Source organism: Malaclemys terrapin, chromosome 3 (assembly GCF_027887155.1).
Source record: "Malaclemys terrapin pileata isolate rMalTer1 chromosome 3, rMalTer1.hap1, whole genome shotgun sequence".
Classification (NCBI taxonomy): Eukaryota; Metazoa; Chordata; order Testudines; family Emydidae; genus Malaclemys; species Malaclemys terrapin.
The window spans coordinates 137,672,936-137,688,298 of record NC_071507.1 but is presented as its reverse complement, the minus strand read 5'-3'; the positions used below and the strand labels follow the sequence as shown (position 1 = coordinate 137,688,298).

General features: G+C 38.3%; 1 protein-coding gene across 3 annotated transcripts in view; it reads right to left on the bottom strand.

Moving 5' to 3' along the window:
* Window positions 1-15,363, bottom strand: part of EPHA7 (EPH receptor A7) — a 181,685-nt gene that overhangs the window by 27,409 nt on the left and 138,913 nt on the right. For all 3 annotated transcript variants that reach the window (XM_054022928.1, XM_054022929.1, XM_054022930.1), the window contains 2 exons: window positions 6,390-6,514; window positions 3,124-3,292 (listed from right to left, as the gene is read on the bottom strand). In XM_054022928.1, the coding sequence (XP_053878903.1) occupies window positions 3,124-3,292; window positions 6,390-6,514 (294 nt within the window). The remainder of the gene's footprint in view (window positions 1-3,123; window positions 3,293-6,389; window positions 6,515-15,363) is intronic.

Here is a 15,363-nt window from a genome sequence, read left to right as displayed (position 1 = left end):
GAATAAATAGTGCCCATGAACCTCTTCAGATCCACTGGCTGTAAGTGATTTAAACCATCTTTCAAATATATCCAAGAAATCAAAAGACAAAACGATCATTTGAGGGACATCATGTAGATTTATAACACTCCCCAGGGGACTTGTGTCTCTACAAACCAATGAATGACTTATAATGATTCATATACTTTGATCTGTGACATTCAGAATACATGTATCTTCCTTTACATATAATCTTAAACTCCTTTTATACAAATATATACAGCACGGAAATTTGTGTTTGTAAAGGGTCTCCTTCTCCCAGTACTGAACTGCTGCCATCCAGAATGGAAGATAATATCTGTTTTAGTGAGTACAGCACCACTGTTCACACAGCAATTTGGGATAATAAGTGAAAACACATTTGAAACTCGATGGAAAATTTAGGTGGGCAAAATATATTTATCTGAATTTGGATGCTGAACACCAGGGTTATCACCATCACTATTTCAAAAATGTCATTCATGGGATCTGATCTCTTCAGCCAGATCCAAGAACCAGCTCAAGAAATCATGTGGAAGATGGCACCTCAGCAGTAGAGTGACTAGGGTGACCAGATAGCAAGTGTGAAAAATCAGGGACCCTTTTTATGGGGGGAAGCGGGTATAGTTGCCTATACAGGAAAAAGCCCCTAATATTGGGATGTCCGGTCACCCTGACAGTGGTCCACCACCACTACTACAGAACACTAGTGTGCTTCTCGCTTTGATAAAAGCAACAGAGGGTCCTGTGGCACCTTTAAGACTTCTGTTAGTCTTAAAGGTGCCACAGGACCCTCTGTTGCTTTTTACAGATTCAGACTAACATGGCTACCCATCTGATACTCTCACTTTGATGGGAGTCACATACAAATTTATCTACTCAGCTCACTGAAGCATTGTGAGTTTTCTTGGAGGTCTCCCTTCTAAATGCTACCAAAGCCTCAATTAGATTAAATTATGAAATAGAGTCACAGAGTTTAAAGCCAGAAGGGACCACAAGAACATGTCTGCCCTTCTGTACATCACAGGCCACCAACATCACCCAGCAGCCACACACTAAACCCAACAACAGAAATGAAACCAAAGTGCTACAACCCACAGGAGACTAGACTTGCTGCCGTTGGCTGTCTGAAGCTCTGAAGCATGAGCTATAGGAACATAAGACATAAACCACAAATGATATGGTAAGGCCAGTAGTACAGATACATGTGACAAAGGAGAATTCAGTGCAAATAACTAACCTAAAATATCCTCCATCCCCGTTTCTGAAAAACGGTATATGGAAGAACATATACGGAAGAGAAGAAAAGAGAGGAGAAGTTGCTTATTCTTGATGAGAGAGAGAATTGTGTCCTGTGGCATTCCTCTCAAAGTGAAAACCAATTTTTTTAAATTGAGGAATGAGGCAGCTTATGTGGTATGTCACAACAGAAAGCTGCCCTGTGACATGCTTTTGCCTATTTCAAATTTCAAAGTTTTGCAGTGTGTACTGGATAACTGTAACTGTATTGTTAGTCTGTCGGACATTTTTCATTATAAGAGTCAAAAATGGGATACATAAAAAAGCCTACGGAATATTTACACTATTGTTTTTCCTGGTCTGTCAAATGTTGGCATACATCAGCGGTTCTCAACCTGTGGCCCACTGGCTACATGCGGCCCCATTATCACACAGCTGCGGCTCAGCTCCGCTGCGTGCTAAAGGCCGGCCCCGCATGACGGGAGGAGTCTGGGGCAGCCAGCCAGCCGGCCGGCCCTGCACAGTGGGAAGGGTCCAGGCTGCTGCTGCTCTGCCACCCGGTTCCTGCGGCATATGCGGCCCCAATGATAAATAAGTGGAGAACCACTGGCATACATACTGGTACTTGTAGATCCTGCCAAAAATGTTTGCTCCTAAAATTATCTCTGCTAATCTTAGTGACTATTCTGGTCTACAACATGGACTATAAACATGGTCTTCCTCTTCTTGATTGGTCAACCAAAATGAAACAGATTACAGACACTAAATTAGAGACATTGAACTTAAATACCAAGGTGATGGGTGCCTAAAACAGAGAGAATCATAAATAAGGACTAAACATTGAATTTATTTGCCAGAAATCTATTCAAAGCAAAATCTGTCAACAGATTGGCTAAAATGGAAAGAATAGGATGTACTATAATTTGCACGGAACTTCATTTTCACAGTCTTCCATTATTTCAAACAAATAAAGGTCAGCGGCAAGACTTAACTATGAACTTCCTCTGTCTCATGGTTGTAATACCTAAATACAATTAAAGTCAGGCACTGAATGTGTATCTTGGTACAGGAATTCTTCAAAGCATAAAGGAATACCACATTTAGCATACTAACTCCATGGCCTTTCCACCTTGCAAGCAATCGCAGGCTACATATTTTGGCTGCACATCAGGCTGAGCTGTTTGGCAGAGAGGTCTACCTGAAGCAGATGACCCAAAACAGGGAAACCTTTGTTTTAGAGGCAGCAGAGTTGTGGAGCTGCCAGGTAGGTAGTTCGTGTAAGGGATCTCAATGTTTCTAGAGCTCAATGACTAACATTCTCAGGCTCCTTGCTCTTCTGCTTCCTCTCCCATCTGGTCCCACAAAACATGGAAGAATTGCTGTAGTTCTGCAGTCCTCAACATATGTAGCTATGTGGTGGTGAAGGGTTAGGAGGAAAAGAAGGCTATGTACTTAGAAAAAATTAAATGATCTGGCAAAGTGTGAGTACAGGCACATTCCCTATTATTGGAAAGTCCTGTGGGGTCCTCCCTCTTTCCACCAATCTCCTTTTATGTGGGGAGAGCATAGGGTAGTATTTGGGCCAAACATCCCTTCTCCCTATAGAATGGGGCCATCAGACAGGAGTAGCCCAATAACTTACAATTCTTCCCTGGCTATCTACAGCACTATAATTACTAGTAACTATGGTAAAACACAATAGGCAGCTCATCACCCATACCAAAATACAATGGTAGTAATTCATGTCTTCCCAAAGTATAAGATTTCATAGTACAAACTCCATCCTTTCTAGTTCAGATAACACTATAGTATATTCATTTTTTCTACTAAAAATGTTAATTGCCTTCAAACGTGAATACATTTTACCTGTTGCTTCCTCTAGTGTGGCAACATCTAGTCTGGGACTATAATTTCCATAACCAGCAGCAGTAAAAGCACGAATCTGGAAAACATACACTGTTCCTGGTTTCAAATTATTAATGGAAGCTGAAGTGGACTTGGTTTTTACTGTTGAATAAGTCCTCTCCCTTTGATCCTAGAAACAATAAAACAAAGGATGAAATTATATTTCCAGGTCAGATTTCATTATTGTTGCACATAAGCAACTGACAACTGGTCCTGGCAGTTTATTTCAATTTTCTTTTCTTTTTTCTCCCACATAAAGAATGTAGCACACTCTGTGGAGTATTACAACACAGTGTCATTCATTGAGGGGTTCTTAAAATGACATAAAATTTAAATGAGAAGCACATGCTGTTAGTCATAAAAATCCAGAGATAAAATGATTGGCTTTGTGCCTCATTTCCTCAGATTCTGATGTATGAACAGTTTGATCATCAGTGAACTCCAAAGAAGTTCTCTGTTGGTTGAGGAACAACATTAAAGTGGTATCTTAACAATTCAGCTCCTACATTTAATGAAAACAATTTCTCGTATTGTTCCACAGTCAATAGTCTTCATCCTGAACCCCTTATTCAGACAACTACGACTGTCCTCAAAAGAGATAGGAAGCTCTCTTTTTTCATCAGAGCAGTGCTATTTGCTTTCCTTTTTACAGCTTTCTACTGCCCCTTTATTGCCAATAGCAATATATCAACATCAGGGCTAAACACTGAGGTCCTTGACTAGTTATTAACTCAGATTTCACTCAGGCAAATTAACATGGATTCCATTGCATAAGGTAAAACAGATTAAAAACTGAATAGGGAGTTCAGGATTTGGCCTAGAAAATATTAAAAGTAGCAATATCTATACATAATGATTATTTTTTTAAATGCTACGCAAGCTGTATCAGAAACTACAAAACAATTCAGATAGCAACCCGTACAAGGCATTTGCTGGGCCAAATTCTCTTTCTGTGTAGATATGGGCAACTGTGTTGATTTCAATGGCATTTTGCCCAATTAAACCAGTGGAGAATTCTGTCCACTGTGTTTCAGTGTAACAACAAAGCCCTGGTGTTGAAATATAGCATTTCATATGATGTGTCAGATTTCTTGTATAAGATGTGATAATGCCTTCTCCCATGGTCTGTCCACTCTGTCTTTTGAGTGAGCATGTCAGTTAGTGTAGAAATATTTTTCATATCTTCCCCAAGAGGAAATCAATCATCTATAAGCATGGTTAAGGATGCTGAAATGTATGTGTATGTGGGGGAATGGAGAGAAAAGGGGATGTGGAGGAGAAGGAAGCAGAAATACCAGGAAATGGTGAATAATTCTGTAGCTCTAGTATTGTAAATGTCAGTAGAACTCCAGAAGTTCAGAGTTTGAGTTCAAATACATAAACTAAGCTTATTTGAACTTTGAAAACCTCTTGAATTTTTGGAAAAAACTGGGCTAGAAATCTCACAAGAACAAACTTACCTGTAAGATTTCAGCCCTAGCCAGAAATCAGAACATTTCAGAACCTCAGAAACTTTTGATATGAGTTTGGTTCTAAAACAAGGTGAATGTTTAGGAAGTTTTATTTTTTAAGTTATCTAACTGTGACTGTTCCTGTAAGCAAGAGTCAGACGCATATTTCAAATTAAAATACATTTGCTTGTACATGCATGTGAGCACTGTCATTGAATTCAAAAGACTACTCACAGGTACAAAGTTTAGTTTCTGAGTGAATATTTGCAAGATCAGATCCTTAGTCTTGAATTCTCATTAATTAATTTAATTTTAATTGATGACTGGCAGATATTTCCCTTATAGCAGTAATTTCATACATTTATTGCAAATCTTTTGCACAACTCACTGAAACAACACAAATATATTGAATAAATAATAAAATCATATTCTCATGAGTCTTATTCACAAAAAGCTAAAAGTTTTGTGATTTCATCTAGCATTTTCACTGTTTTACAAAGACCAGTGATGATTTTTACAGGCAAGAAACTATTTAGGATATGTAAAAATGGCATTTATTTGCAAAAAATAGCACTATTTAGTATTTGATGAACATATGAAGACTTATAATTTATTCCAAGGTAGAATTTCACTATTGTGTGTCTCTGAAAAAATGAATTAACTTGTAGAAACAGTAAAATTTTTATTGCAAGCTAAAAATTGAGGTATGCAGCTCTCTGACAAGTGTTGTAATAAGAGTAATTAAACTAAGTTACTCAGAGTTATGATCATTCAATTATCTACCTTTTACTCTTCTTTCTAACCCAAGTAAAAATAATCAGATAAGTATATTTGTGTTATTCAGCACAAAAAACTATATGAGACATTTGATATTGGATACAATCTGGTATGAATTTAACTAATTGTATGTTACCTAGAAGCTTGACATACTCAGCTCTGAAAGAAATATAATTATTAGCTTGGATATGGAGTTAAAATACATCCTCAACAGTGATCACAAAAGAGCTCCTTCCTTTATTATATCTTAATTCAGCCTTTTTTTAGAAGCCTTTATAGCACTAATTAATATCTTGCATGTATAGAACAGTTTTCATTCTGGAGGATTCAAATTTTTTTTAGAGATTATGGATAAAATCCTTGCCTCACTGATGTCGATGGCAAAAGAACTCTCATCTTCACTGGGGCCAGGAGTTCATGCTACATATACAAGGATAACTTCACCCACCATGGAAATGCAACCACTTATTACCAACACACTATTGAGAGCTTTTAGGGGATCAAGTGAAAGATAATTCATCCAACTGAAATTTCAGGGGAAATGGATCAAGATTTGAGACATCAGGTCTAACATGCCCAACTCTGGAAAAGTGCCATAGGTTATTTTATTACCAAAAGTGATCGGGGGCTTTATTTTATGTCTGATCGCAACAGCACATTTCCAACAGCCTAGACGTATTACAAACAAGGGATAAGAGATAGAAAAGTCACAAGTCTCTTGCAAAAACAAGAGCTCTGCTTATTGTAATCATATAAAAACAAGCAAGATAAGCTATTGAGTGGATGTTTTCATTTGTGTATTATACAAATACAATATACAGAACCTATCATGATAATAAATTAATGGGTTAGGAAGACGGTTATTAAAATCAACTACAACCTGAAATGACACAACAGATAATAGTATGGTATAATTACCATGGCATAAAAATTTGCCCACGGAAGAGTGGGATGACATGATGCAAACAGCACATTGCTGTGCATTTCACATGCACTTACTTTCTCGTAATACTTGATTTCATATTCAGTGATGACTCCATTAGGATGTTCTGGTTCCTGCCAGGAAAGCTCCACGCTCCTCTGCAGCACTCTCTCTTTCATTACTTCGCTAACTTGCGAGGGAGCTGTTTGGACGAGATGTGTCAATAAACAATGAGCAAATTTGCTGGATGTCTCAAATCAAACGTCACTACCGATCAGTCCCATGCTGTGCCACTTTCATTAAGGTAAAGGAAAGCACCTTTTCATAGTTCACAATTCAAAAGTTAATGAATATTCAAGCAGAACCTTATTACTGTTCATAAACCATAATAGAAATCTAAATTAAAGTGCAAACAGCAACAAGATAGCATTGTTCAAGCTAGTGCAAAACTGGAATTGATAGGATCAGAATGACAATTAAGCAAATGAATTCTAATTAAGCCAGGAAAATAGATTTTCAGATGAATCTCCTGTGGTAAATTAAGAGTCCAAATATTTATTACACATGTTTTGACAACACTTATAAAAAAAAAGAAAAGAAAAATGAAGAGAAAGAAACAAAAAGACTATCATATTCGGACTGATTTCAAACGGCTGCTTCCAGATCCCGTTCAAACAATTACCAGCAATGTTCTTTTATGACTGCATTTTCTTGGTAATGAAATCTACATAGTAAAGACTGCAAACCTGTTTCAATTATAAACCTTTGTTTTCACTCACTCAAAACATTCTGAAACTTTCTTCCTTTTGGGGTGAAATTTTCAAGGCTTACTTAATACAGTATGTTCTTGCAGAGTGAAGAGGTAAAACAAAACAAAACAAAAACCCCAAACAAGCAAACAAACAAAAATACAAACCCCCATACTCTATGTTTTTCTACTGCACCATTCTTTCGATACACATACTACAAAAACCAGGTGAATTTTAGAACTGAAGCATGGTATGCAAATAGTGTGACACCACAGTCCCATTTAAAAATATATTGGTCAGGTAATAAAGTGATAATTAAGTTATAAGTGATTGAAAAGGTTTTTGCACAAGTAATTTTGATTTCTCTTACAACAGATCCAAGTTCTGGGTAAAAATAATAATGTATGGGTAATCCTGTCTAATGATACTGAAAGGTGGCAGATTTTCTTATTTATCATTAAGTGGATCTGGTGACGCCATCCCCTTAATGGGTACTTCCAAAGATGTGGAGACAAAAAATTACAATGTGGAATAGAAAACTACCCAAATGTAACCACTTTGCAAATGTCAGTTGTATGACATTTTAGCCCTGTTTGATGTTACCTCTTGTCCTGACAAAAGACAAAAGATTCCCATGGTATACCAGGCACATCAGAGCTGGATCCTACTACCATTCAAGTCAATGGAAAGGCTCCCATTAACTCTAATGGTGCAGGATCAAGTTTATGTAGAATAAGGTTATTGAGATGGTCTGATCCTCCTCCCACTGAAATCAACGGTGAGATTCCCACTGTTGTTCATAAGAGTTGGATCAGATCCAGAAAATCTATTCAGAGCAATGGATCCATACATACTAGGAGAAATCAAAATTAGAAATAAAATTGATTTTACCTTTGTCAGACACAGGATCCACTGCTCTGGTCAGATGTCATAATTCATGAGACGTGACCACTACATATGGAAAGTAATAAAATAGCAAACACCCACAAAAATAGTCACTACCAACAAAGGCAATGGGTGGCTCTGGGGCAAAGAAAAAGAATCACGTTAGTAACCCTTTCAGAAGATGGAAATAGTCTGAGATTTAAAAGATGCAGTAAAGACTATTCAAGTAGTTCTGAAACTAAAAAAATTATGGTTTCCCAGAAGGAATCCCCGCACCCTCTTTTTTATGCATAAAATTACATAATATGTAAATTTCATCCCTTCTTTGAATATCACAAATTTTCAACCTGAAATCAGGGCACTTAGAACAGACTGAAGGATCTGAAATCTAGTATTTGCATCTGAAGAAACTAGCAACTCAGTTTCACCATTGTTAGAAAAAGCAGATATTGACAACCAGGCTTAAAATGTTACCCACCCACCCAAGATGTTGCATATGCCTGTTAGAATAAGCCTCAAATGGGAGTCTAAAATAACTTTGTGAAAGAAAATAAGACTGAGGAAGATGTGATTAGCGTGCTAACAGGCAGGAAGATCCAACTCCTAAAAACGGAATTCTGCTTCCATTCACTTGAGCTCGACAGGAATACACATGAATTATGACACCCTTCAAAAGAAGTGAGAACAACAAAGGAGAAAATCACTTCTGAGAATGCTCCTTGGCAGCTATTTTTTTTTTTAGAAGATCCTGATGAAACCCACACCTTTTGTGATATCATAAAGTTTCTCTTCTTTGATAGGAGAAGGGGCTGTTGCACTGGGGAAATGGTAAAATTGTCACGGAAATGCACAAAACTCAAGCCTTAAAAAATGACTGGTTAATATCAGCAACAAGAGAAAATCATCAGTGAAAAAAAATATTGTGGATCCCATGATTTTCTCCTGCATTCTCTGAGATTCTGAAAGTCATAAACCGTTAGTTAGGGGAAAAAGTTATCCTTGTTTTCAGATATGCAGATAGTGCATCATTTCACACTGCGATGGCTGTATCTCTAGACAACTAATGGGCCTGATCCTACTGATGTCATTGGATTCAGGCTCTATCCATAAGGAACCCAGAGAAGATCTGGGGCCTTTTGCTGCAGCAAATGAGTGAACTTTGTTTTCCTTCACCCAAAGCCCAATTTTAACCTTTTCCATTCCAATATTAAGCATGGGCATTTTTCTTCTCTTAATTTAAAGAATACGCAAATTAAACTCTAACATTTATGCTAATTCAAAATTAAATGTTGTACAAATATAACGAAAAAGTCAAAATATGCTCTGCATGGCCAAGTTAATGTTGCTCTAGGAAACTCAATTTCTGCATTTCTAACCTCTTTTTATTTTAATTGTGCATTAGTATATCTTTTAAAATGTAACCTATTTATGTTTCATTAGAGGGCTCAGAGAATCCAGGGAAACAAAGGATTCAAAGCATGCCTGATAATTTTCATTCTAACCTATTATGTCATTAGTCAATATAATCAAAGTTGAAGTCCCTTAACATAGGCTGCTGAACTGATAAAATCTAACTGTATCACACAAACTTCATGGTTTAGTAGAAGCATTCCAAATCCAAGCTCTCTCTCTCTCTCTCTCTCTCTCTCTCTCTCTCTCTCGATAACTGCATGCTTGGAGTATTTTCACTCTAATTAGTGGCAAATACTCCTTTGGTAGCTAAGACTCTGGAATGCAGCAAACCAATTTACTCTGTCTAATTTTCTTTGTGATGATTAACTAGTTGTCTTCTTTGTCTAAATGAGTAGCAACAGCATGCTGGCTGAATTTCAGAGGGGTCCTTGTGTTCCATGTATCATATTCTATTTCACCCAGTAAAATGTTTTCAGGCTGTTAATTTAAAATTTTAGATGTCCAAAATTGTTAATGTTCATACTTATTCTAATACAATTATACAGTACTAAGGTCATCTGAAATTGTTCCCAATGTTCACTCCCTTTGGTTCTATCTGATTTAATTTTTTCATTCCACTGGTCATCCTATTTATTTTTCTCTTAACCAAGGAAGCAATATGAACTACTCCCTTTGGGATTAGTTAACCTTGCTTATCTGGGGATATTGGGAAAGTAATGTGTGCCATGCATGGCTCCCACTTAACCTCTGGACAAAGCCTAAGACAAAAAAAGGATTATTTCATCTTTTCCTTTAGAGAAAACAAATTAAGGGGAGGAAAATTAGATTATTTTGCAAACCTTCTAAGTTAGATTGTAGATGTGCAAAACTAGTTTGAGTCGGTGAACCCTATTTCCTGTTAACTGGCAGCCTTATTTTCTCCCAAGACGGATTTGATTTAAAAGCAAAATAAAACACGGGTATGTTCTTTTCCTAGTTAAAGGGAAGACTGTGCTGTGTACTAGTGCTAAGAAAAGCCACAATCAGTAATTTCCATGGTTCAAAGTTGTTCCCAGATTGGTGTACATGGCCCCAAGACACATTGTAGCTCTGATTGAAGCCCCTGACATAGAGCAGAGGGAGGGGGAAGGGATGTTGGTAAGTGTTCTACCCTGGTTATTCTGGGCTGGCAACAGGGTCGGCTCCAGGCAACTGCTTAACAAGCAGGTGTTGGGGCGGCCAAGGGAGAGGGGCGGCACCTGCGGCAATTTGGGGGCAGCAGGTCCCTCACTCCCTCTAGGAGCAAAGGACCTGCCGCTGAACTGCCGCCGCCAATCGCGGCTTTTTTTTTCCCTAATTGCTGCCACCTATCACGATCGCAGATTTATTTTTTATTTTTTTTTGGCTTGGGGCAGCAGAAATGCTGGAGCCGGCCCTGGCACGCAGAGCAGTTCACTGGTACCTCTAGGAAGCCACTGTGAGTTAGAGCAACAATGTGGGCTGTTGCAACTTCGTCTGGGTGCTCGTCCCAGAATTCAACAGGCACAGAGGTGACTTTAAGCCACCTTACCTTGCCTCTTGGGCTGCATTTTCTGAGCTCCTTTTGAGAGATGCAGCTCAGAATCAGGGCCTCTGTATTTATTTTTTTCCATTACAATTTTTCTCTCTTGTTCTCTATGGTCATTTCCCCCATAGTCTCACTCTCTTAATACATGCGTCTGACGAAGTGGGTATTCATCCACGAAAGCTTATGCTCCAATACATCTGTTAGTCTTAAAGGTGCCACAGGACTCTCTGTTGCTCTCTTAAAACTATCTGTTTTGTATTTGAGTTTTCATTGATTCCCCCCCCCCCCACGACCCCATTTCTGGCTTCTTTCTGATCCTTAAACCCATGCCCAGCCACCTCCCCAGTGTCTCCTGAAGGACCTGAACATTCATTAATAAACCAATAGAATTTTTTAATTCACAATGTTTCTGTGAGTTGAAAATTTGTCAAACCATGTTAATCCATCCCTTAAAAAGAACCGGTATAGCTAAAAGATAGTCTAAAAAAAAAAGAAAAAAGAATCATCGTATCTCCAAACAACCCTAAGCAACAAAAACGAACTAGAATTATGGCTACACTGCTACTGTGAGTATTTCTTCATTCCAGTAAACTGGTAACTGCAGAAGGCTCCATAGCAAAGCTTGTGGTAGAGACATTTCTGACAGCACTCCCAGTCAGCTAGGAACCTGATGGTAGGGCGGTGTGCTGTGCACTCTTCAACTCCCAGTGCACCATTGCTCCCAAGAGTCACCATTTCTCAGAATCCAGCTAATTATTTCTATGATTTGCTCCATTGGGGAACACACGCTCTTCAGAACAATGTCTGCTATCAACCTTCTTTCTGACGTTCCTCACCTCCCATTTTCTTCCTTCGTGCTGACACAACAAAGAGTACATCAAATGCTCACAGCCTACCAGGACTGACAGGTGGATGTCCCTACTCATGCTGCAGAAGAAAGCACTGCTAGCATGACAGGCGCTCAGCACACCATTTTTTAAGAGCTTCAAATATACCATTCAGCACAAGAAAAAATTGATTTTTCACTGGGTTTCAACATCTTAGCCATAGAGAAATATAACTTTGCTGGGCTTTGCTGATAAAGCCTTCAAGTTATATGGATTTCAAGCTGGTCATCATTTTCAGATCAGGTTGTAGAGAAAATTAAAACTGAAATGTCAAAAGGAGCAGGATATTCCAAGGAAATACTCTGCTACGGAGAGAACATTGCATTCGGTAGGGCAACGTGTTACATCCATCTCCCTAAACCAACCACATGGCACTTTATTAATAATATATATGAATATTTATAGATAGAAAACTGCAACATCAGTGTTAGAAAGTAATCCTTTACACCCAACCTTTTTAACACTTTTTTTAAACACACTATTTGCCCATGCCTTTAACCTATATCCTGAGCTAAATAAATTAGTCTACTTCTCAGTCCTAGAATTTTCCTCAATACAATGTGATAACATTTCCAAAGCACAGTGATTGATGTGAAATGAAATGCTTTCCTCTTTATATTAACCTGAAACCAGAATTAAAAAACAAAACAAAACAATGACAGCTGAAAAACTGAAAGTATGGGAAGCTGGAGTTTGCTGTGTATCAGCAAGTAAGGCATTGCATGGGCACTTTTAGCACAAAATCAACTGAAATGCAGCTTTCATAAAAATACTCCGCAAAAGAGAGCTACTCAGCCATTTCTCCAAGATTTGTTAGACTTAAAGTCCCGTACATCAATGCACTGCAATTACACCCAGCAACATCAGTCACGGAAACTTTTCATTTGATGTGCTTTGTGAGAAATCTGTCTTGAAATAACATTTCCAGGCAAGAAATAGTCATGTAGAAGTGGAGTTTGCATTAAACAAAATTGCTCAAATCCTTAAGGAATGAGGGATTCAGTTCTGCAACCATGGGTTATGCGAAGAAGTCCTGCTGAATTAATGACAATAAATACTGCAAGACTGGGGGTTCCCTATTATAAAATGATAGTGGAACTATGGATGCAACTGGGCTTTCCTCATCAGTGTTGCCATAATAATATTATATCCAGTAAGTGAACAGAGTTGACTGTTTGTAGTATAGCCTTTTATTTTATGACAAAAATAAGACACTTAGGACAATTGGGGCTTGATTCTATACTCATTGAAGTAAGTGGCACAACTCCCATTCACTTTAATGGTACAGCACCCTAACAGCATTTCTTGTGTGGCTTTTGGCCTTGTACTTTTTTTATCCCCAAGGTATGCTGCAATTATTCAGAAATGGTAGATTTTTCGTAATGCCATGTTCAGATCCGCTTGTATAGCATTGTAAATATTTATCTTAGGCTACAGTAAAATTACATGAAATATTAACTATAAGGGCATATTGTATCAATTGACGAAGTATTCAGTATCAGTCCTAAAAATGCAAAACATAAATGGAAGTACCAATCATACCATTACTTATTATATATTTAGTTAAATAATTTCTCTTTCAAATATATATTGTCTGTCTGTTTTCTGTGCAGATTATTGTAGATTGGAATCAGGGCCTGCTTTAGGGAATTTTCCCACGAATTGGGCCCCGCACCTAAGAGGGCCCTGAGCCCCAAAGAAGAGCGCCTAACTTAGGCGCCTTTTTAATTTTTACTCACTTGGCAGCGGTCCGGGTCTTCGGCGGCACTTCAGCAGCGGGTCCTTCAGTGCCACGGAAGACCCGGAGCAAGTGAAGGACCCGCCACCGAAGTGCTGCCGAAGACCCGGACCGCCGCCGGGTATTCAAATGCGGTCCCGCACTTCCCAAAGCCCATCCTGACTGGAATTGCTCTGAATTTACAACCATTTTATCTGAGTTCAGTATCTGGCCCATTATATACAGTGCATGCAAAGATCTACGTAGAAAGAAACTGAAATAGGAAAATATTAGGACAAGACTAGATCAGTGGCTCTCAGCCTTTCCAGACTACTGTACCCCTTTGAGGAATCTGATTTGTCTTGCGTACCCCAAGTTCGTCTCACTGAAAAATTACTTGCTTATAAAATCAGACATGACAATACAAAAGTGCCACAGCACACTGCTAATGAAAAATTGCTTACTTTTGCATTTTTACCATATAATTATAAAATAAATCAATTGGAATACAAATATTGTAGTTACATTTCATTATATAGAGAAGTACAAACAAGTCATTGTCTGTATGAAATTTTAGTTTGTACTGACTTCGCTAGTGCTTTTTATGTAGCCTGTTGTAAAACTAGGCACGTATCTAGATGAGTTGATGTACCCCCTGGAAGACCTCTGTGTGCCCCCAGTGGCACATGTACCTCTGATTGAGAACCACTGGACTAGATTATTGTTAGCCCTTTTGAGGCTGTTAAAGGAGAGAATAAAAATCTCCCCACTTCTCCATTATCAGTCCTGCGAAAGAACTGTAGCAAATTATCCCCCCCCCGCCCGCCCAATGCAACGAGGTAATTTTGGAAGATGGTGCAGCTCCACACCATATCTTATGCTAGACTGTAGCTAAATACCACAATTTAACCCAGAGAGTATATGCCGGCACTGACTTCAGAGTCTCTCTGGGTTTACACAGGCATAGCTAAAATCAAATCTTGCCCCATGTCTGCGTGCATTGTATAACTTTATTGGTGTAAATATTTCCCTTATTTGTTTACTAAATTTCCCACACACATGCAAAGCATTTTCAGGAACAAACCAAAATAGCCTGTGCTCTAGTATGGCACTGATGCTCAGCTTATGACAGTGATCTGTTCTACCTCTCTTCCTAAGAGTGTTTGTCTGTTTTGAAACATTTGTGTATATCCGTCTTCATGTTTGCGCTAATGTGCCAAAATCACACAGTAATACCTACAGAAGTGGCAGCAGAAACCATGGCAGCTCTTAAACTGAATATTTTAAAATAGATGGACAAACATTTACAGCACTCTCACTTTTGTTACAGCGTATATCTCTGGCCCTCGGTTAAGTCTCCACATGACAAAGCAGCCTGTGATAAAAGGTTATTGAGTACCACTGTATTATGCCATTAGTACCTATTGCTCTGGATCAATGACAGAGAAATTCCCCACTGTGTTTACAAGCTGCAGCATACAGAAACATATCCAAATAAATCAGTTATTTTACACTAACAACATCCTACAGAGAAGCCACTTTAACTTCTCCTCAGATACACTTTGCTTTCTGGCTCATAAATATAATACTGTGTGCTTACAATGCTCTGTAAGCTGTAGGCAGAGGGGCAACCAGCAAACTGAACCACTTGGGGATTTTTAAGTAGTAGATGGTAAAAGGCACAAACTCAAGTAATAGCTGACTGCACTACTCCATTACAGCTTTTTTTCATTGTTTTTGTGGTTGAAAAGCTCCCAAATTACTTGCTGATCTATGGGGAGCAACAGTAAGAATGGCTGTTTGAATATATCTGCAAATCGATTAAGGAAAAACTAGGAATCAGAAATAGATTAA